This window comes from Heloderma suspectum, chromosome 5 (genome assembly GCF_057233095.1).
Source record: "Heloderma suspectum isolate Gila_16-S chromosome 5, 16-S_ref, whole genome shotgun sequence".
Taxonomy (NCBI): Eukaryota; Metazoa; Chordata; class Lepidosauria; order Squamata; family Helodermatidae; genus Heloderma; species Heloderma suspectum.
This window is the reverse complement of record NC_139462.1, coordinates 124105493-124129771: the sequence shown is the minus strand read 5'-3', so window position 1 is coordinate 124129771 and position 24279 is coordinate 124105493. Positions and strand designations below refer to the sequence as shown.

Here is a 24279-nt window from a genome sequence, read left to right as displayed (position 1 = left end):
TAAGCAAGCACAATTTGTGACATTGCACAACATCATTACTGATCATGGGGCATGTCAGTTATGCCTTTAGCTTCCAGTTTCCTGGCTTTGTGGAACTTAAGCCAACGAGAGCTAGCCATAACTCTGTTCTTAAACTGGCAGGTTTTTTGACGATTGAATTGCCCTCAGTTTTAAAAAGGAAATTTCTCCCCAAAGTATTTGAGTCTGCTTTCTTGTAAATCAATCTATATGATACACAGGTAATAAATACTTCACAAATGGTAATCTTGGAATGATTTCATTTGAAGTTGCAGTAATTTTTTTAGGTGTATACCTCAAACAAACAATTAAATGCAGGTAACAATGTTTGCTAACTAAAACAGATCAAAAGCCTAATAGTATGATAATACTAGTATTAGAAATAACCAAAGCCATAATCTAGGGAGCCAGCTTTTGAGATACCTAGAAGGTTTCTTTATGCTGTATTTTAATAAAGAAGGGAGTGTCTAGAGCTGTTTATTGGAACCCCCTCCTGCAATTTATAATAAAATTGTGGATTCCAAATGGAATTCTATCCTGACTTACTAGACAGATAAATCTGTCCCAGTAAATGAAATCCAACTTATATCTAAATAAGAAAAAAAGAGGAGGGACTTGGCTCCAGGAACTTGTCCATCCCTGTCAGTAGGGCTTACATCTGGGTAACTTGCATAGGATTATAGTTTATAGCATCTGTAGTTCTAGTCTCCCATCTCTATTTCCAGAGGCATGTGACTTACTTCTGAGTATGGCTTACATCAAGACTTTAGTTTCCTATCCCCTCTCCTCCCTCCATCAGCCATCTCAACAGTACCAGCCAGTGTGGTGTAGTGGTTAGAGTGTTGGACTGGGACGTGGGAAATTTCCTAGTCCATGAAATTCACTCAGTGACTTTGGGCCAGACATTTACTCTCAGCCTAACATACCTCACAGGATTGTTGTGAGGGTAAAAGGGGAGGAGGAGGATCATGTAAACTGTCTTTGGTTCCTTGCAAGGGGAATAAAGGCGGTATATAAATGTAATAAAATAATAAATGTAATAAACAAATAACAAGGGGTTCTTCTTCCCACACTGCTTTTAAGAGGCAGTGGCCCCTCCTATGAATATTAACTCTTAATTCACCAGAGTCTGTTTAATGCACTTCACCACAGAACCTTACAAGTATTAGCACTGGCACAATACTGATGGCAATAGCCCTGCAGTACTTCCAACTTATGGAATGATTCTGAAACATACACACACACAGTTGGCTGGGTACTAGGGATGTCAGAGAATTCCGCCACGGATCTCGGTGAGGCTGAATGCCAGTGCATTCGGCCCCCCGAAATCCGTGGCGGAACGGCCTGCCACTCCCCCGCAGATCCCCCCCAGGACGAGACTTACCTGGGGCGGATCTTCCGGGCGGCGGCGGCAGCCGGTCTTCTGACCGGCCGCCGCCATTTCCAGGCTTGTGAAAAAAAGAAAAAAAAGACGTGATAGGCTATGTAAATCTTTACGTAGCCTATCATGGTTGGGGGCGGGTTTAAAAAACAACAACACCACGTACGCAAATGGCGGCAGCTACGGCCGCCGCCATTTGCGTTCCTTCTTTTTACCGTCTTAATCTACGTAAATATTTACGTAGATTATGATGGCGAAAATCAAGGGGAACACAAATAGCGTAGCGGGTGCTATTTGCGTCCCCTTTTGATTCGCCGTTTTAGCCTACGTAAAGATTTACGTAGGCTAAAACGGTGAATGAAAAAGGGACGCAAATAGCGCCCGCTACGCTATTTGCGTTCCCCTTGATTTTCGCCATCATAGTCAGCGTAAATATTTACGTAGATTAAGACGGCCAAAAAAGAGGAACGCAAATGGCGGTGGCCATAGCCGCCGCCATTTGCGTATGCGGTTTGTTTTTGTTTTTTACCCAGAGCCCTCCACAGCCGGAAATCCGGCTGCGGACAGCTCTGGCCTGGCTGGGCCTGGCCGGCTGCTCCACGGAGCTGCCGTGGAGCACAGCCGGCCGTTCGAGGATTCCGCGGGGAGGAACGGAGCGCCTCCCCCCCGGCCAGGATTCCTGGGGGAGGGATGGAACACCTCCCCCCCACACCATCAACATAATCCGTGAAAGGTAAGTCACTTTCGTACATCCCTACTGGGTACATATGTGTAAATGAATAAATATGTCCCTCTATGTTCATAAAGGCTTACTTCTGAGTAAGCCTGCACAGGAGTCCATCATACCTTCTTCCTTTCCCTCCCTATCCCCTCTTCATCAGTGACAGTGATTCCCTCAACTTCAAAAGTACCTCACTTCTATCTCAGTTGACAGTTTCCTGCTACTCATCCCCCACTATCAGAATGCTGACAGGACCACTGAAATTCCTGGATCTGTGGTAATTTGCATTGGATTGGTTTGAAAATTTGTATGATTGTAGACCTTATCTGGTAGATTATGGATGCCATGCTTCAAGCTCAACAGCTGCCATTTTTATAAGCAGTAGAATGTGGAGGTTTATAATGGGGGAACCTTTTATGTTGTTGTTGCAATTCACCTTTAATATGTTATATGCCTGCTCCCTTTGTGTGGTAGCATCCTGTCAGGAGAATTCCTTCAGGGGAATGGAGTGAGAAGACATCTCCCTCAGGTGGCTATAGGGCTGCACCATGGCAGGGGCCATGGCTACGGATGCCAACAAGCATGCCTTCACTAAGACAGGGACGGCAAAATGCATCCAACTCTGTGTAAGTCTGCTTGCAGCTTTCACCATATCAATGGAAGCCAGGTCCATTCACTACTTCTTATAGAGAGAGAGACAGGGGTTGGACTCGATGGTCTTGTAGGCCCCTTTCAACCCCACTATTCTATGATTCTATGATATATTAAACATTTGACTCTGCCTCTCCTTTGGCCCTGTACAACCTCCTCAGAATCTCTCATCACAATCCCTCTTTCTCTCTCATCTTACATGGTCCCCGCAGTAAGAATTTCCTACAGTTGTCTCCTCATGAGCCGAAAGGGTTGAGATTCTGCCATTCTACCAGAGCACTGCACTCACACTTCATTCTGTTACCCCTTCCATCCTCTGAAAAAGAGTGTATAAAATTCTGTAGGCTAAAATAGGGAGAAAAATCACACTTTTTTCAAAACCTGCAAATACCTTATACTTCTTCTGGTGCACAGAACAGACTATACCCTCTCCCTTACCTAAGATGACAAACTGTTTCCCAAGAGATGTTAAACAAATGGGAAAATGTTACTACAAAGTGAACCCATATAAGTCTATGGGGAGAAAAAACAGACAATGTCTGTCTAACCCATTACTCCGTGTCCTGCACTCTGGGATGATCAAGAAGAGATCCTGGCCTTCCCTTCTGTGACAACCTTTCAAGTACTTGAAGAGCGCTATCATATCTCCCCTCGGTCTTCTCTTCTCAAGGCTAAACATGCCCAGTTCTTTCAGCCTCTCCTCACAGGGCTTTGCTTCCAGCCCTCTGATCATCTTTGTTGCCCTCCTCTGAATCCTCTCCAGCTTGTCTGCATCCTTCTTAAAGTGCGGTGCCCAGAAGTGGACACAGTACTCCAGATGAGGCCTAACAGATGAGGCCTAAGTGCTGAGTACAGGGGAACTAGTACTTCCCAGGATTTGGAAGCTATGCTTCTATTAATGCAGCCCAAAATAGCATTTGCCTTTTTTGCAACCACATGTGATGGCTCATATTCAGCTTGTGATCGACAACAATTCCAAGATCCTTCTCGCTTGTAGTGTTGTTGAGCCAGGTATCCCCCATCTTGCAACTGTGCATTTGGCTTCTTTTTCCTACGTGCAGAACCTGGCACAAATATCGGGGAAATTGAAGTCCCCCATTACTACTGTATCATGATGCCTTGAAACATTGGCTATTTGCTTTTCAAAAGTTTCATCCTTGTTTTCTCCTTGATTGGGTGGCCAGTAGTAAAAAGGACCACTAGGTTCTTTTTCTTTGCTCCATTTATTTTGATCCAGATGCTCTCAATGGGGCTACCAAGCCCATCCTCTTGTATTTCTGTGCAGAGATATGTATTTTTCACATATAGTGCAACCCCACCTCCCTTTCTGTTCCTCCTGTTCTTTTTGAACAAGTTATATCCTTCAATTGCTGTATTCCAGTCATGAGAATTATCCCACCAAGTCTCAGTTACACCTATCAAGTCCTAATTTCCCTCCTGTATTAAGAGTTCAAGTTCGTTCTGTTTGTTTCCCATACTCTGGGCATTAGTATATAGACATCAAAGACCATGTGCTTCATAGTCTGGCTTTCTTCCTACATGTTTGTGAAGACTATTATTGGGTGCTATTAGAGCTGTTCTCTCCGTTGCGGTGCATGAGCCTTTGTCCACTGTTACCCCCAACTTTACATCTCCCTTCCCCGTAGGATTCAGTTTCAAGCCCTCTTGATGTTCTTCATGCTGTGGCCAAACACATTCTTTCCAGCCTTTGTGAGGTGCAACCTGTCCCTTGCCAACAGCCCATCTTCCAGGAAGTATAGCCCATGGTCCCAGAATCCAAATCTCTTGTGGCGGCACCACCTTTGTAGCCAGTCATTCACCAGGAGTATTGTTCTATCCCTTTCTATCCCTCTTCTAACTACTGGAAGGATGGATGAGAAAACTATCTGGGCCCCAAAATTCTTGAGTTTCCTTCCCAAAGCTTCAAAGCCTGGCATGATTTTTTTGTAGCTCCTCTTGGCGGTATCACTTGTTCCCACATGGATGAGAAGAAAGGGATACCTGTCAGTGGGCTTTATGAGTGTAGACAACACTTCAGTCAGGTCTCTAATCCGTCCTCCTGGGAGAAAGCATACCTGGATTTCGCAACATACTTGGGTTTCGATCCCACGCAGCAAGGAGTCCCCCACTCCTCCTCCTCTTCTCTTCTTGTTTTTGTAGGCTTTGGTTTCATCGCCTCTGCTTGACTCACCTTCAGCCTCTTGATCGCTCTCATGCAGGTTCCCCTGTAATTCTTCCTCTGCAGGCTATCCTCCAGTCTCATCCTCAAGTACCTGGAAACGGTTCCATGGTTCCGTGTAGAGTGGCTTCTAGTTCTTCTACTCTAACTGTCACCCTTTTCCAAGGAGTATCCTCGACTTCATTTTCGTCACCTCAGCAGTTTCCTCTTCTGCCTCAGCTTGCTGTTGCTCTTCTAGCTTCTGTTCTTCACTTCACTGCTGTAGTTCCACCGTTCTGTCCAAGAACTCTTCGTGTTCTCTTATTCGACCCTCGCCGCTCCAGTCCTCTTACTTTTTCTTCCAACAGCATGATCAACGTGCACTTGTTGCACATGTAGGCCATGTTGGTCTCAGGCAGGAAAACAATAATTGCACAGACCTTGCAGGTCACCACCACTGGAGAGTCTTTTCCTTCCATAGTCTTTATTCCCTTTATGTTTCTAGCTTTCTGGTTGTACTGGAATAGCCTGTGCTTTGTCCTCTATTCACTGGGGGTTAAAAACAGAGTCCCACTGGTATGGAAGTGTGTGTTACAAGAAAAAGAAATTTTAAAAAAATCTTAGGGGCCTCCCCTTGACCTCCCCTGGCCAGCTCCTGTTTGCTCTCCCTGTTTGCTCGCTCTCCGGGAGCTTGCTTCCTTGTATAGCCCCTAGACCAGCTGGAGCAGCTTCCTCTGCTCTGCTCAGCTAGGAGACAGGAAACAGACAGGTTGATATCTGCAACCTTTGCACCAGGCACGCAACCTTCTCACTGTGCAGTCTACACACCCATCTCAAATCTAGTGATCTATGTGTCGAATGATTTATCTCTTACTATCAGAGATAGTAGGCACAGAGGCACATCCTCAATGCAGGAGGATATTTGTTTGTCATTTGAGGAACTGGACCCTTCTAAGGGAGCATTTCCCTCTTCCTCAGAATGACACTCTCCTTTGCCAAGACTCCCATTTTCTGTGACAGCAGAGGAGCCATCACCCAAGGAGTGGGACACCACTATTTGGTCCCTGAAGGTCTCATCCACCAGCCTCTCTGCCTTTCTCAGCTTCTTCAGGTCAGCAACCTTCGCTGCCAGGGAACAAACTTGTTCCCTGAGATCCAGGAGCTCATTACACCAAACACACATCCACAATTTCTGTCCAGCTGGCAGACAGTCATACATGTGGCATTCAGTGCAATATACTGGATAGCCCCCATACCACTGCTCGCTTTCTACCTTCACAACTGTTCTTTTAAAATTAGCATTATCGTTGTTATTGGATTTGTTTACCTGAAAAACTAAGTTATTTTTAGAAGAAGGTGGGTATGAATCAACTACCCTGGCCTCCTCACCTGGTTGCTAAACTTGAATGGGTGCTTAACTTGCTTGCATGCTAACGCTTTGTCACTGGGGCTGAGATGCTTCATTGCTGGGGCTCCTTGCACTCAGAATGCTGGTTCCTTCATAAGCCTGCCTCCTTTTATAGCTCTAGCTAGCTTGCCCCAACTGCTGCTGCAGCCAAACTGATTAGAGAGCCTCATTTAATCAGCAAGGGACGCTTTTGCTCAACTACTGGTCTGCAGTTGCTGAGGAGCTGACAATAGGTATCTGAACTTGGAAAGGATGTGGTTTACAAGGCTGAGTCTTTTTTGTGTGTTTTTAAAAACTAAATGAACAACTAAATGCTCAAACAAGATGAGTCTATTGCTGAAATTTGGTTTATAAGCTGCTTTATAAGACCTAAACCCTGAGCCTACACTGAGCCCAAACTGAAGCTAGCCTACACTTTTTTCGTTTATAAGCAGAGTCTTCCACTAGCTAGGTCTGCACAGTGGCACCTGCCAATACAGGACTATATATTTTAAAATACATTTTAACTGATTACCTGAGATAATTTAATAGGTAAATAAGTAAACAGCACTTACCTTATTCTCACATGGGTGCTTAACTTGCTTGCGTGCTGATGCTTCATCACTGGGGCTGAGATGCTTCATCACTGGGGCTGAGTCACTTCATCACTGGGGCTCCTCGCACTTTGAGAGCTGGAGCTTCACTGGGGCTCCTCACAATTGAAAGTCCTATAAATACACAATTTCTTGCCCTTTCTACCTCAACATTGGCATGGACCATCCTCAAATACACCTCTTCTACACAACCAAGTTTCATATCAGTCAGTCAAGCTCTTTTCTCAGTATAAGCCAAATAACCTACTGTCATGCAATTCCTGATTATACTAACAGAATATGATTCAGCCAGTTCATTCTTAACATCGGGCCACTAGAGTGGGAAACACATTAAGAAATACTACATCAAAACATGGTGTTGAAAGAAATCAAAGTCCAAAGATATACTGTCCAGGTAAAATAAATGCATACACCAAACAAGATACCCATCAACGCTCCTCAAAATCCCAACAGCAGGCTTGTCTGTTGGTCTCATTTGAAATGGACTCTTTAATATGACTGACACATCCATAGGAGAAATTATTTATTTATTTATTTATTTATTACATTTATATCCCGCCTTTTTTCCTCCAAGGAACTCAAGGCGGTGTACATACTCCTCCTCCTCTCCATTTTATCCTCACAACAACAACCCTGTGAGGTGGGTTGGGCTGAGAGTCTGTGACTGGCCCAAAGTCACCCAGTGAGCTTCCATGGCCGAGTGGGGACTAGAACCCGGATCTCCCAACTCCCAGTCCAGCACTCTAGCCACTACACCACACTGGCTCTCAATTAACACCTGTAAGATAACAGGTTCTGCCACTGTAAGTCTCAAACTTCTACTGATTGTAAAAATGGCACCAGTTGAGCATCTAACCCTGACGGCACCTCAGCTATTCATCCTATTTCTCCTAGCTGTTGGATGTGATGCATCTCCAAATATCTCAACGAACAGCTATTAATTAGCGCCCTCATTCCCCTCTCAATGATCAGGCTTTCATCAAGCCTAAGTAGAGAACCATGCCATTTCTACACTGTGTGTAACATAATGTGAATATATTGGATGGGTACAGGAGTGCCCCTTTAGTTAAGGTGAGTCACACACACAAATGTTCCACCAGTATAAGCCTCAAAATTCTACTTCTTATAAAAATGACTTGAAACTTCATACTCATGATCTGTCTGATGAGGTCTACGACTGCAAATCTCAAAGCAAACCAATAAAAATTGCCACAGGTACAGCAAGTTTAAAAGTCCTGATAATTGACACATTTGTTCTTTTTACTCCAAGCTGCAGCTCGGCATATCATATATTTCTTTCATATTTTGGTGAAAACAAAACATATACTTTATTCAAGTTTGTCAAGATGTCTTTCATTGTTTTGTTGAAGTTCTGAGCAGCAGTTCAAAAGTTATTAAGGTTTTTCTGCTCCATGAAAGCCTATGCAATTGCTGGCAAAGTTATGTTGGGCATGCTCAGTTTCACTCTGAAGCTAGAATTCTGCCAGTATGCCAGTGTCTTCAGAGTGCTGAGAGGAATTCCATTGTTCCTGTCAGCATTCTGACAATGGGAGAGGGGTAAGGGGAAACAGTCAGCTGAGACATGAGTGAGGTAATTTTGATAGTCATTCTGCCTGACAAATCACGGACAAAAAGAGGGAGGAAACGGAAAAGAATCCTAGACAAGCTTACTCAAAAGCAAGCTTTTCTGAACATACAGGGATATAACTATTCATTTGTACACATTTACTCAGTTAATAACTTGTTTGTGTTATGTTTTTTAATTGGTATTTTTGTTTTTTTCAGAACACTGTAATAATTAATCTCATTTTTTAAAACTAGGGAAATTTAATGATCAACAAACACTACAGTTTAAGACCAGAGTTAAGACTATCTCATGTTGGCTCAACCTCCACAAAGCCAGGAAATTGTAAGCTGATGCCTTAACAGATGTGGCACATGATTAGTAATTATGTTGTACAATGTCACAAACTGTGATTGTTTATAAGCATCCAATAGACAACTCACAGGAGGATTCCTCTAGCAATACAGTAAGGCTCAGATGTTTCATACGGCGATACAAGACCAGGACAACATGGGGCATCTTTGCTGGTCCCAGGCACTTTAACCTCCCCATTAGGATTTAGGTTTGAAAGACCAAGGAAAAGTGTGGCTGCATGGAGGGTAATTTGTTACCTGTTACAGAGTGCTAAAAGGGACACATTTAGCTTGTAAACAAGCTAAATTAAAACCCTCTAGTGTTCCATATCCCTATGGAGTGGTTTGCTAGGTGGCAAACTGCCAGATCTTTTTCTACAGGGTGCCACACAGACTGCAGCTCTTAGGGGGCAGGGAGCTAAATGGCTCCTGTTTTATGACTCCTGTCCTAGAGTCATGAAACATGCCCCTAGAATAGGGTGCTAGGCATGTCTCACTCCAGCTTTTCTTCTGCTGTCAGTGCTCCCTATATTACCACTTTGGTGACATAGTCAGCTTTCCTACTGGTTTATGCTGGTGGCAGACTTTCCAGGTGCATCAACCTGTCAAGTATGCCTTATGGCACCCTGTGGCTCAAACTCAATCCGTGTTTGTTTGTTGCTCAAAAGTTCAAAGTATTCCTCTGTGGCTTCTGTAATATCTAGTATAGTCGATGTGCATCAGATTAGGAGGACAAATCTTGAAGCTTCTGTTAATCTGGCACTGAAAGACTCACCCATGCACCCTATTTTTGATTGGAAGATGGTTGTCTCATCACTCACTGCAGTGTCTACCTCTGGCCAGAACAAGTGTATAAAAGCACAAAAGCTCTAGGCTTCTTTTTCTCTTTATTTCGCTTTCTTGCTCTTTGCCTTTGATTTTTATTGAATTACCGGACCCAAGGATTTGGATAAATATGGATCTCTTTAGACAGTTAGACTTCAGCACTTGCAAATAATTTTAACCCTTTACTTTCTGAAATTAGGTCTTAGAATATTTCCTGAGCTTGGGACTTCATCTTATTTCTGAAGATGGAATTATTTTGAAGTTTGAAGCTATCTTAGAATCAAACTTGGTTAACCCTTTAATCTCAGATTTGGTTAACCCCTTTAGTGCCATTAATTGCCACTTTTAGACTTTACGTTTTTCTCTCTAACTTCTATATTTAATGTCAAGTTTAATTCTCCACATGCCTAGAGGAACTTAATAATACTTTAGGGTGCAATCCTATGCATGTTTACACAGAAAAAAGTCTAAGCTCAGTTGTAGGACTGTTTTCTGTCTAAACATGATTTTGCCCTTAGTTTAGCTTTTCACATTTAAGTAGTGTGAAGGAGGAAGTCAAGGTGAAATTAGAACTGTTAGCAAGTTTTAGGTTAGCTTTAAAACACAAGTAAAGTGTAGGTGGGTGCTGAGAGGGAGTCATATTATCCAAACAACAACGTTAGAAGCTCAATTTCTTAACTTGCTTGCTACATTTATAGTGCCAGCTTTATCAACTGCAATACTTTTAGTTAATCTTAAACTCATGTTACATTCTCTTTCACTACTAATAATGTAATCATAAAGAAGCTTCTAAATTATTTTCATGGAACTACTATGCTAATTTTCTTAATTTTTATAATTTTCTTAAATAAAGTGTTTACTGCATTTCAAGTTACTTTTTAGTCTGTGTTGATGTCTGCCTTGATGTTTGTACTTGGCTTGGTTACCCACTACGGTATCTAGAACCAGATTGGTATAAGTTCTGAAGTTAAATAGGAGCAAATTAACAGCTTCCTGGTCAAATGGTATGCAGATGAGGCTAGAATTGTGAGTAGAGACTACTGTTTTGCTCTGCTCAGTTCCACTGCAAATGTCAGGCAACTCTTTTTATAGAGGAAAAGGAGTCAGAATCATCTGCTAGTTGGTTTGTTTGTTTTCTGTACTACAGCATCAAGATTTATGAGTGTAAGCTGCCTTGCTCTGCTCTTTTACACTGTGAATGGTGCTCTGTATGTAGAGAAGGTCTCACCCCAGCTGTTTTTGTATAAGAAATGGAACTAGAATCATCTTCAAGTTGGTTTGTTGCGTTTCCTCATCTTGTTGAAATGAGGTGTCAAGGTTTGTGAGTATTGGCTGCATTGCTCTGGTCAGTTCAACTGTAAAGTGTGCTTTGCTGGCTGCTCAAGGCATTGCTGGCTGCTCAAGAGCCACTAGGGTACTTGCATTTTGCTGACTAATTAGCACTGTACTTCATTGGCTAGCTATCTAGGTGTACTTGCATCTGGCACTGCCTCCTGCCTCTGCCAGCTTCCACCACCAACTACCTTTGCTTGCCTGCCTCCTCTGCTTGCTACTACCTGCCTAGCTGCTCTCTTTCCCACATTGCCTTTGCCTAGCTCCTGACTCAAGTAAAACAGTATTAGATGATACTAGTAATAGAAAGATATAGTAAACCATCAAAATATGTTGCCTTTGTGAAGATTCTGGTTCAGATAACCAACCAAAGAGTACAATATGCGAATTCTCCCCTTGCAAGATTGATATTGCTTTGTGCAGTAGACAGAGTGTAACAGTTCACGAGTGCACCTGTCCTTCTGAAATACGGCAAGTTTCCTGACTGGGGACACCTCTGGCATGTGTGCCATTTTTATACAAATAACCCCCAAAACCATAGGGAAGAGGATGGGAGGCACATCCCTTCCACCACCCCCAAATTGGAGAGCTCTCTTTCCACACGACCCATTGCACCTATCCTTTTGAACTTCCTGGGTTTATTACTTAGGATCACCTCTAGGTTGCTGGTAGTTTTCAGAGCAATGCTCCACAAGGAACATAAGGAGGATAAGCACGTCTTCTTTTGGAGACCCTCAAAATGTCAAGGCAGCTCTTGCACAACCCCCCCGTGGCTATTTTTCTGAAACTTGGCAGATCTGATCCCCATAGAAGGGGCAACAATACTTGAAACTGTCATACAATTCTGTTAAGAAATAAAAAAAATGTATTGTACATTTCCTTAAAAACCCCCAAAATATAAAGGTGCATAGCACGAAGACCACTGCATCTATTTTTCTGACAATGGGATGGCATAATCCCCTCCTAAGGGGCTGCTATGCCTGCAGGTATCATCCAATTATGATCAAGAGAACAAATGCTACAGCTATTTTCAGATTTCCCATACTAGTCAATGGGAAGCACAAAGCTTTGGTTTTCGAACCGTCAACTCAGGTTCAGTACCAAGTTGAAGTGGACTGGCTCTGAATCAGGCCAAGAAGAAGTGGTATATTTTCTGGAGCACCAAAGCTGGGTCCAAGTCCTTTGTTTTTTTGGTCCCCTGTAACGTCTGCATTACACACAATTAATGTAGTAACATTATCTTGTTGCTCACAGTACCTTTCTGTTGTCATCCCATTCTAGATGCATGTAATAAGTAGGAAAGAGGCCTCGGTCCATCCCCTTCTTATCTCTTGTGATCTGACACCTCAGTGTAATGCCACGAGGGGCCGGACGTAGTACAAACTCCTCCAAGTTCTCCACTTCTCCCAGCTGTGCATCTGTCTGAGGCAGTGCCACACAGGAAGCACCCATTTCCTGTGGAATAAATTATTTCTCTGAAAAACAAAGTCAGGACAAAGAGCCCCCGCAACACATACATTGTGGAAGAATAAAGGCCTATTGATTAAGGGATGTCTTAAACAAGAGGAATATTTATGGCTGGGGAGGGGAAGTTGGACTAGGAAAGGACTAGCTAGCAGTCATTTGTATAGGCATGTATAATGAGCCTTCTAGAGCTAAAAAGTGCATAAAAAGCTAGGCATTCATACCTTTCCCCTCAAGAGGGAACTCCCAAACAATTCTGCATCCCTCAAGGCAACCACCTTCCCTCTCACTTTTATTTTGACCACTGCAGAGATGACTCCATAGGGACCTAGGATGCCTGCTGAAGGTGGGTGGGTTGCGCAGCTTCAATGACTACTCAAACAACATCCATTACAGGTAAGCAATTTGTTTCTATTTGTTGTCTCTGTCCAGGCACGCATATGGGAGACTACATGATGTATCTGGATTTCAGGTATTAAGACAATAAATGATGCAGAATAGCCCTTCCAAATCCTGCCTCCCATCAGACCCCCATATCCAAGGCACAGTGCTTTATGCAGACTGCAGGGGTACACCAAATACCTGCTTTACACTCCTCTGAGTAAAGCAGTGAAAGTAGTCAATTGCAGAGAGAAATTGTAGAAGCTAAGGAGTTGAGGAGAAATCTGATGTCCCCATTGTAGGCTCCTGAGACTGAAAAACAGATGTGGGTCAAAACAAAAAAGTGACATGGCAGAATGAAAAGGCTCTCTGCACATCTTGCTGAACATCTGGGAAGAATATTGGGAGGGCTAGGTCCTGATTAAGGGGAAAGTCAGAAATCCACTTTTGGAAAGAAAGTAGCATCAAAATGAAATGTCACCTTATTCTTATGCATCTGAATAGAAGGAGAATTGGAACAGATGGCACAGAGTTCAATAGCATGATGAGCAGAATTTATGGAGATTATGAAAACTGTCATGAAGGAAAGAAGATACAGTCACAGGTGGCTAAAGGCTTAACAGGAATTGCCCACTAATGCTGGAACCTCCATGCATCAATTCAAGATTCACACATTAGAATATACTACCATGGATCTGGGGGAGAAGAACCTTGCAGGTAGCAGGTTCTCAGTGCCAATTTGGAGAATGTGCTGATCTCTGATGGAGCCACCAAGGGCTCACAACAATTCTGCATCTTGCTGAGCATCTGGAAGAAATTTGGGAGGGCTAGGTCAGCTATACTGATACCTGAGAAATCAGTGGGAACAGGTTATCATCAGGAATGCATCCTTCAGTGAGTTTTCATTGTGGCCCACCTGCTGCAGAAGGTGGAGCACTTGGTATTTTAAGAACTAGAAAACGAATTACAGGAAGCCAGATTTTGGCTGAACATCAGGAAAACCTTCCTGACTGTTAGAGCAATATGACAATGGAACCAATGACCTCCCACACTGGAGGCCTTCAAGACGAGGCTGGACAGCCATTTGTCAGGGATGCTCTGACTTGGATTCCTGCATTGAGCAGGGGGTTGGACTCGATGGCCTTGTAGGCCCCTTCCAACCCTACTATTCTATGATTCTATGATTCTATGACCTAGGGAGGTGGTGGGCTCTCCCACACTGGAGGCATTCAAGATGAGGCTGAACAGCCATCTGTCAGGGATGCTCTGACTTGGATTCCTGCATTGAACAGGGGGTTGGACTCAATGGTCTTATAAGGCCCCTTCCAACCCTACTATTCTATGATTCGAAGTCTATGGTCGCTGCTGTTTCTGTCTTTGAGAAGTAATGCTCATGCAGATATTGAATTCTGGACAGCTCCTACAAAACTGGATATGCTGTGTGGGTTTTAGCTGAGACTCATTTCTGTTGACATAGAAATCAGGGGCAGATGACAACTGGAGAGTGATGTTGAGATCATGGTGGTGTCGGTCCTTTGCATCTGCAACATTGAGCCAGTTGTTGATATAAGTTGTTGAAATGTGAAGAAGAAGAAGAAGAAGAAGAAGAAGAAGAAGAAGAAGAAGAAGAAGAAGAAGAGGAGGAGGAGACAAGTGTGACACTCCAAGAAAGATCAACAGTTACCATGGCTTTACATTTGGTGAAGTCCCTCGGGGTTGTTGATGTATGACCGCAAAGAACACATCTCTGGTGAGTAGTATAAAAATGCCAAATGAAAAAGATCATATGACCTATGTCAGGAAAAAGACAGAGGAAGTGTGACCTTGTTGATTGTCCTTGATCTCTTTGTAGCTTTCAATACCATCGACCACGGTATCCTTCTGTGGTGACTGTCTGAGTTGGGAGTGGAGGTACTTCATTGCAGTGGTTTCGCTCCTACTTGGGTGGTAGGCTCCAGAAGGTAGCGCTTGGGGAATATTGCTCAGCCCCATGGATTCTCCAGTATGGGGTTCTGCAGGGGTTGGTTTTGTCCGCCATCTATATGAAACTGCTGAGTGCAGTCATCTGGAGTGCATTGTCATCAATATGCTGGTGACATGCACCTCTATTTCTCCTTTTTATCTTCACCAGGTGAGGCTGTGGATGTGCTAAATCAGTGCCTGGCTGTGACAACAGACTGGATGAAGACTAATAAACTGTAGCCCAATTCAGATAAGACTGAGATGCTGTTCGTGGGTGGTTTTTCTGACCGAATGGAAGGTGGTCAACCTGTTCTAGATGGGGTTGAGCTTCCCCTGAAAGAGCAGGTTCATAGCTTGGAGTTTTTCCTGGAGCCATCTTTGTCATTTCAGGCTGACGTAGCCTCAGGGGCATAGAGTGCCTTCTACTATCTTCACTTGATGGCCTAGCTACAGGCCTATCTGGACAGGATAACCTGGCTTCAGTCATCTATGCTCTGGTAACCTCCAGTTAAATTACTGCAATGAGCTCTACGTGGGGTTGCCTTTGAAGATGGTTCAGAAGCTGCAGCTTGTGTAAAATGCAGCAGCCAGACTGATAACAAGGACAAGAAGGTCTGAACATATAACATTGATTCTGGCCTGCTTGCACTCTCCTGGCATGAACCTACACATTTACTATGCTCATCATCTAAGACCCTCTTCTAGGTGCCTCCTCTGAGGGAGGCTTGGATGGTGGCAACAAGGAAGAAGGTCCTCTCGGTGATGGCCCCCCTCACTGGGGAACAATCTCCCCAATGAGGCCCACCTGGCGCCAACACTGTTATGTTTTTGGTGCTGGATTAAGACCTTCCTCTACTCTCAGGCACTTGATAGCATATGATAAGGTTTTAATCAGGTCCTTATTGTTTTTTGTTTAAAATAGCATATATATTTTAGTGTGTGTGTGCTGTCTGTTTATATGTTTGTATGTAAATGGTTTTTATACTATGTATAATATTTTATTTTTTAAGGATACAATGAATATGAACTTGAGCACACTCTGGGAGAGAGCGGAGGACAGGAAGGCCTGGAGTGCTATGGTCCATGGGGTCACGAAGAGTCGGACACAACTTAATGACTGAACAACAACAACAACAAACCACTCAGAGCTTTGGGTATTGTGTGGTATAGAACTTCCTTAGTTTTAAAATACTGGGAGTGTAATCCAAGGTGTAGCTGTGACCTGTAGCAGCACACAAACATCTTCTACAAGAAATGTGGTAGGAAGGGAATGTTGCCCTATAAAAAGACAGAAGATTGTCAAATTCAATCACATAGCTCATAGGAACAATAGCTAAAATCCAGTAGTCCTATGTAGGGGTGTATGAACCCCACCTACCTGGCTCTGCTGAGGGTTCGTGGGAGGGGGGAAGTGATCTGGTCCTCCCCCCTGGAATCCTCCCTGGACGGCTCCGCTCCAAGTCCGTGGAGCCGCTGGCCGCAGCCGGTCTTCGGACACAAATAGCGTCTCGCATAGCCGACACCATTTGCGTCCCTTTGCCTTACCATGATAGGCTACGTAAATCTTTAAGTAGCTTATCACGGTAAAGAGCAGGGATGCAAATGGCGTCCGCTACGCCATTTGTGTCCCTTTGCCTTACCGTTACATAGGTATGTTACGTAGCCTAGCACAGTAAGGCAAAGGGACGCAAATGGCGTAGCAGACGCCATTTGCTCCCCTGCACTTTATGTAAAGATTTACGTAGCCTATCACAGTAAGGCAAAGGCCATTGTAGGATCCAGCCGGGTCGGACTTCACGGGGTGGCAGGGTGGGGTGGTCCGTTCCACCACAGACCCCGGGGGGGCCGGATTCTAAGAATCCGGCCCCCCTGGAGTCCGTGGTGGAATTCTCCGCCATCCCTAGTCCTATGTAGAGTCCCAGGCTCTACGTATCCATGGAGTCAAGTGCTAAAGCAGGAGTTTATAGGAATGCTAGGGATGCTGGTGTTTACGCTATCATCGGAACTATGGATTGCTGAAGATGAATTGTTAAAGGTAGGGACTCCATTTGAAGGAACCAGAGAACTTCAGTCTAGATGTAAATGACTTTGAACAAGGATAGGGATTCTTGGAGGAGAGAGGTTTAAAGTGCTTAGAAGATTGCAGATCTGATAGCAAATAGGGCTGTAATCGATACTGATGCCATAGGCAGGTCTTCTGGGATTGAGGCAACTGACTTGTGACACCAAAGGATCATGAAAAAGATCTAGTCTTTTTTATATGTTAGAGTGTGTCACCTGTTTCCATGTTTAAAAGGGCACCAAAGGGAAAATCTTTGATGTGAGCCTTCATGTCAAAGAATAATGTAGTAGACAAAGCCAGGAATAATGGCTTTGTACTAACTTGACACTTGATCCTGGAATTTCTTTTGAACCATAACCAGCTGATGTTGAACAGTGCTGATTTACTGTTTGCCAGCTGGGAGGCTTCAGGGTGAAAACATCTGGAAAAGTTGCTGGAAGAACGGAGAAACCTTTCCTCACAAGTTATTTATTGTATTTATTAGATTTATTAGCTGCCCATCTGGCCAGCTACCTGGCCACTCTAGGTGGCGTACAATATTAATAACACAAAATACAACGAATTTACATAATCAACTAAACAAAACAACATAACAAAACAACACTGCTCTAAAAACCCTAACCTACCCCAAATGCCTGCCTGAACAGCCAGGTTTTTAAAGCCCAGTGGAAGCTCATCAAAGAGGGGGCATGGCGGAGGTCACTAGGGAGGGAATTCCACAGAGTGGGGGCCACCACAGAAAAGGCTCTCTCCCTAGTCCTCAACAGCCTAGCTGTCCTGGCTGATGGGACAGACAGAAGGCCTACCAAGGCTGATCTCGTTGAGTGGCATTCCTGGTATTGTTGGAGGCGCTCCTTAAGATAGACTGGGCCAGAACCATATAGGGTTTTAAAGGTCAATGCCAACACTTTGAATTGGGCCCAGAAAACAACTGGTAACCAGTGCAACTCCTTCAGCACTAGAGTGATGTGATCTCGCTGATGGCTGCCTTTAATCAGGTGGGCCACTGCGTTCTGCACCAGCTGCAACTTCCACACTGTCTTCAAGGGTAACCCCAGATAGAGTGCATTAAAGTAGTCCAGGCGAGAGGAGACCAGGGCATGAACTACTGATGGGAGCAGATGGTTAGGGAGAAAGGGGTGCAGCCGCCGTATCAGATGGAGTTGGTACAGCACTGCCTGGCTCACGGCTGACACCTGAGCCTCCATGGACAGCTGGGAGTCTAAAATGACCCCCAGACTGCAGACCTGGTCCTTCAGGGTTAGCTGCACCCCATTCAACACCAGGTCAACATCCCCCAACCTCCCCTTGTCTCCCAGAAAAACTACTTTGGTTTTGTCGGGGTTGTTTCAGCTTAGTCCTTTCCATCCAGCCACTCACCAACTCCAGACACTTGGACAGGGTTTCTACAGCCAACCTTGGCGAGGATTTAAATGAGAGGTAGAGTTGCGTGTCATCTGCATATTGGTGACACTGCTGTCAGGGTGGAAACTGAGCCGATAGAACCCCAGAGCAGTTCTGATTCTGAGGAGGATCAGCAATCCGTGGGAGAGGAGCCAGCTCATCCCTCACAGGCACAGCAGCTGGCAGAGATTCCGCCTGCTGGCATTCCTGAGATAGATAGTGACCCGGGCAGTAAGAGAGTGCGGGAGGGGGGCTTGCTAGACGCTCGACGCAGACGCAGGGAGCGACAAGCGATGGAGGGCACGGAAAGGAGGCGTAGCGCCCATTTGGCATGCAAGCAACGGCCGCGTCCCGTGGACCCAAGGGAAAGAGGGAGGATCTCTCCCTAGCCCATAAGTTCAGGGTCTTCAAGTGATTCTCCTTCAAACGGGGACCAACTGCCTACCCGGAGCATAGGCTACTCCACTGTTCATTGCTTAGTCGCTGGTGATTAGCATCTGAAAGAGTCATTAAGTTGTAAAAGAATTAAAGCCTTAAAAAAGAATCCTTTCGTCTGTGTCTTGAGTTGGCTATTGGAGTGTACTGAAAGAGGCCGCTAGGGTGCTCCTGACAGCTGCCCCCCAAACCTCCTGATGTTAGCCCCCAGTGGCTTCATGTAGATGTTAAATAACATCAAGGATAGAATAGAACCCTGTGGCACCCCGCAAATTAGCAGCCAAGGGTCTGAAGTCTCCCCCTGCAGAGCTACCCTCTCGTACCTGGAAGGAATGGAATCACTGTAATATGGTGTCCCCTATGCCCAACCCCTCCAGACGGTCCAGGAAGATACCATGGTTGACAGTATAAAAAGTCACTGAGAGATCGACGAGAACAAGGGAGGAGCATTCACCCCTATCCAGAGCCCTCCCCATATCATCCACCAAGGTGACCAAGGTCGTTTCTGTCCCGTGCCCAGGCCTGAAGCTCAACTGAAATGGATCCAGATAATCGGCTTCTTCCAAGTGTGCCTGCAACTGCAAAGCCACCACCCGCTCAATGATCTTGCCCTAAAACGGCAGATTCAAGACTGGGAGAAAGTTGTTCAAGTCTTGGGGATCCAAGGAGGGCTTCTTTAACAGTAGTCTTATCACCGCCTCCTTGAGGGCTGATGGCATCACTTTCCTCGAGGGAGGCATTCACCACTGCCTTGATCCCCTCCCTAAGTCTCTCCCTGCAGCTGATAATGAGCCAAGATGGGCAAGGATCGAGTAAGCAGGTGGTCGGCCTTAAAGATGAAAGCATCTTGTCCACTTCCTCAGAAGGAAGAAGCTAGAACCGATCCCACACAACCAGTCTGCTACTGGCCGCCCCTCATTAACTAACTGTATCCACAGTGCATGAAATAGCACTCCTGATCCAATTGATTTTATCTGCAAAGTGCTTAATGATACACACAAGCTAGGTAGTTATGTATATAGAAGGACAGTAAAGCTGTAGAATGGTGGTGGTAGGCTGGGAACAGGGATGTGAAAAACATCAAGATCAATTGCCATAACCATCATAAATGGGAGCATACCAAGGAGCATCTCAGATGGAAGTCCTGTCATAACAGAAGTTGTAAAAATTCCCCTGTCGTAACAGGAGTTGTAATAATAGGATCGGGGTGGGGTGCATGGGCAGGGAGGATTCAGTGTTCAGCTCAGAAAGGACAGTCTGAATATTCATAATGAAGGATTTAAGCTCTGATCATGGCTATTTTGAGGTCTAGAAATGCTTTCTTGTGGTTTGTCCAGATAAAAAAATCCAATGAGTTTCCGTATGGTCCTGACCCAGTGAGGTGAAAGCAAATGTCAATTTCCCCCTTCAAAAAAGGAGGAATAGCTTGAATATCAGACTCAGACTCAGTTCACAGCATACTAAGGGGGTAGTGAAAATGATCCAACACTGTATCCAAAAACTTACTGAAGGACAAGAAATCTGAAGGGGCCATCAAGTTCATGAATGCAGATTTTGGGGATTGTAAAAGGAGGAGCAGCCATTAAAGATGTACGCAGCAAAGTCAGGATTGATAACGAGTGAATTGTCATCAATTGCAGAGAGGTCATTTAAAAGGTCAGATAGTAGAGGGGTCAGGGCAAATGAGATGAACTGTTCCATTCTGGAAGTGTTCAGTGCCAAGGATAGGCACCAAACATTCCCTTCTTACCATGTCTCATTTTCTTCATTTATTCTGAGGAGAAGGTGAATGAATTCTTCTGTCTCCACTGCAGAAGATATAGGACAGATACCTGTGCCTGAACTGATCTTTTCAGGAAGGGAGTCTGAGGAACTGAGGCAAATAGTGGTGACAAAAGATGACGTTCTCAACCTTATTGATAAATTGAAAGCAAATAAATCACTGGGCCCAGATGGTATCCATCCTAGAGTTCTCAAAGAACTCAAATATGAAATTGCTGATTTTCTAACCAAAATATGCAACATGTCCCTAAGATCAGCCTTTGTACCAGAGAATGTAAAATCAATTTTTAAGAAGGGATCCAAGGGGGATCTGGGAAATTACAGGGGGGCTAGCTTAACGTCTTGTCCGGGTAAATTGGTTGAAAGCATTATTAAAGATAAAATGAGTAAGCATATAGAAGGACAAGCCCTGCTGAAAAAGAATCAACAGGGCTTCCACAAGGTAAGCCCTGTCTTACTAACCTTTTAGAGTTCTTTGAGAGTGTCAATAAACATATAGACAGGGGTGATCCAGTAGATGTTGTTTACTTGTACTTCCAAAAGGCTTTTGACGAAGTCCCTCACCAAAGCCTTCTGAGCAAACTTAGCTGTCATGGAATAAGAGGACAGGTCCTCTTATGGATCAGTAACTGGTTAAAGAACAGAAAGCAGAAAGTAGGAATAAATGGTAAAGTCTCCCAATGGACGGATGTAAATAGTGGGGACCAATGCTTTTCAACTTGTTCATAAATGATTTGGAATTAGGAGTGAGCGGGGAAGTGGCCAAGTTTGCTGATGACACCAAATTATTTAGGATGATTAAAACAAAAAGGGATCCAAAAGGATCTCTCCAAACTGGGAGAAGGGGCATCTAAATGGCAAATGGGGTTCAATGTAAGCAAGTGTAAAGTGATGCACATTGGGGCAAAACATCCCAACTTCAAGTATAGCCTGATGGGATCTGAGCTAGCAGTGACCGACCAGGAAAGAGATCTTGGGGTTGTGGTGGATAGCTCAATGAAGATGTCAACCCAGTGTGTGGCTGCCGTAAAAAAGGCAAACTCCATGTTAGGCATAATTAGGAAAGAGAATAAAACTGACAATTATATAAATATAATTATGCCCTTATATAAATCTGTGGTGCGATCGTACTAAGAATACTACCTAAAGTTCGGGTCACTGCGCCTAAAAAAGATACTGTAGAGCTGGAAAAAGTGCAGAAAAGGGCAACAGAAATTATGAAGGGGCTTGGGCAACTCCCCTATGAGAGAAGGTTACAACAACTGGGATTGTTTAGCTTGGGGAAAAAAGGTGAGCAAGGGGAGATGTGATAGAGGTGTACAAAATTATGCACCATGTGTAGAATGTGGATAGGGAGACATTTTTCTTCCTCTCTCAAAATACTAGAACCCAGGGTCATCCCATGAAGCTGATTGGTGGGAGATTCAGGACAGATAAAAGGAAGTAGTTCTTCATACAGCGCATAGTCAAACTATGGAATTTGCTACCAGAAGACGTGGTGATGGCCACCAATTTGGATGGCTTTAAAAGGGAGCTTGTTTAATACAAATTCCGGGAGGACAAGGCTACTAGTCCTGATGGCTCTATGCTACCTCCAGTACCAGAGGCAGTAAGCCTATGTGCACCAGTTGCTAGGGAACATGGGTGGGAGGGTGCTATTGCACTCACGTCCTGCTTGTGGGTTTCCCGTCAACAGCTGATTGGCCACTGTATGAACAGAATGCTGGACTAGATGGACCCTTGGTCTGATCTAGCATGGCTCTTCTTATGAGGCTAAGAGTAGGATTAATGGTCCTAAAACCTCTGAGACATTGGACAGGGAGCACAGCTTTTACAATCCAAGGCTGGAACTGAAATTAAGACCAAAGGTGGAGGCACAGCAATCCTAACAGTACAGCGAAGAGTCGAACCCAAGGAAGCTATGAATAGAGCAGCTGGGTCAGATAAAGATAGATCATTCTTGCCCAAGGAAATGATTTCAGATTTCTCAGATGACATAGCATCAGAGGCCTGCAAAGCAGAGAAGCCATCAGGTGCAAACTGCAGCTTCTGTAGGCTTGTTTAGACTTTTTAGACAATTCAAACAGGTATTAACTCTATATTATTTGACTAAACACAAGGTAGTAATTGTCGCTATCAGAAATAGGTATCTTTTTCATGCAATTACGACACTTCTTGAAAGAGTTACGATGGGCTGTCAAAATGATAGACAACAGAAGAAAATGGAAGAAAATTGACAATGAAATAAAACTAAAATTAAAAGGCCAAAATGTTGCAAGAATGCTCCCAAAACTCCCGGAGAGAAAGTTCTTTAACCTCCTACTCTTGCAGGGATCAGAAAAGAAACAAGTAAAATCAAGGCAGCTGAATGGGGAGGCCCTTGCTCAATCCTTGAGGCATGCACAATCAGCTGAGATTTCGCTCTCAAGAGTACTCACTAGGGATGTATGGATTTTGTTAAATTCATTCTGTCTGCATTTCAAGAATTGTCACGTGTCTTTCATTTTGTCATCCACTCATTGAGGGAATCAGACTTTTTAAACCAGAATGCTGTTCCACTTGCACTAATTTGCATTAGCGCTAATGTTGTTGTTCAGTCGTGTCCAACTCTTCGTGACCCCATGGACCATAGCACACCAGGCCTTCCTGTCCTCCGCTCTCTCCCGGAGCATGCTCAAGTCCATATTCATTGCATCTGTGATGCTATCTAGCCATCTCATCCTCTGCCGTCCCCTTCTCCTTTTGCCCTCAGTCTTTCCCAGCATCAGGGTCTTTTCCAGAGAGTTTTCTCTTTGCATTAGGTGACCAAAATATTTGAGCTTCAGCTTCAGTATCTGTCCTTCCAATGAGCACTCAGGGTTGATTTTCTTTAGGATGGACTGATTTGACCTCCTTGCAGTCCAGGGGACTCGTAAGAGTCTTCTCCAGCACCACAGTTCGAAAGCATCAATTCTTCGGCGCTCAGCCTTCCTTATAGTCCAGCTCTCACAGCCATACGTTACTACTGGGAAAACCATACCTTTGATTAGACGGACTTTTGTCGGCAAGGTGATGTCTCTGCTTCTTACTATGCTGTCTAGGTTTGCCATAGCTTTCCTCCCAAGGAGCAAGCGTCTTTTAATTTCATGGCTACAGTCACCGTCTGTGGTGATCTTGGAGCCCAAGAAAGTAAAATCTGTCTGTTTCCATTTCTTCCCTTTCCATATGCCAGGAAGTGATGGGACCAGATGCCATGATCTCCGTTTTTTTAATGTTGAGTTTCAAACCAGCTTTTGCACTCTCCTCTTTCACCCTCAACAAGAGGTTCTTTAGATCCTCTTCGCTTTCTGCCATTAGGGTGGTATCATCTGCGTATCTGAGGTTGTTGATAATTCTCCCGGCAATCTGAATTCCGACCTGTGATTCATCCAACCCGGCATATAAGTTAAATAAGCAGGGCAACAATATACAGCCTTGTCGTACTCCTTTCCCAATTTTGAACCAATCGGTTGTTCCATGTCTGGTTCTTACTGTTGCTTCTTGACCCTCGTACAGGTTTCTCAGGAGACAGGTAAGGTGGTCTGGTACCCCCATCTCTTTCAGAATTTGCCAGAGTTTGTTGTGATCCATACAATCAAAGGCTTTAGCGTAGTCAATGAAGCAGAAATAGACGTTTTTCTGGAATTCTCTTGCTTTCTCCATGATCCAGCGAAAGTTGGCGATTTGAATCATAGAATCATAGAATAGTAGGGTTGGAAGGGGCCTACAAGGCCATCGAGTCCAACCCCCTGCTCAATGCAGGAATC

The 24279-nt window shown here is 44.3% G+C and overlaps 1 protein-coding gene across 4 annotated transcripts in view; it reads right to left on the bottom strand.

Moving 5' to 3' along the window:
* TULP3 (TUB like protein 3) overlaps positions 1–24279 on the bottom strand; it is a 133931-nt gene that overhangs the window by 41428 nt on the left and 68224 nt on the right. For all 4 annotated transcript variants that reach the window (XM_084859951.1, XM_084859953.1, XM_084859952.1 and 1 more), the window contains exon 6: positions 12262–12459. In XM_084859951.1, the coding sequence (XP_084716077.1) occupies positions 12262–12459 (198 nt within the window). The remainder of the gene's footprint in view (positions 1–12261; positions 12460–24279) is intronic.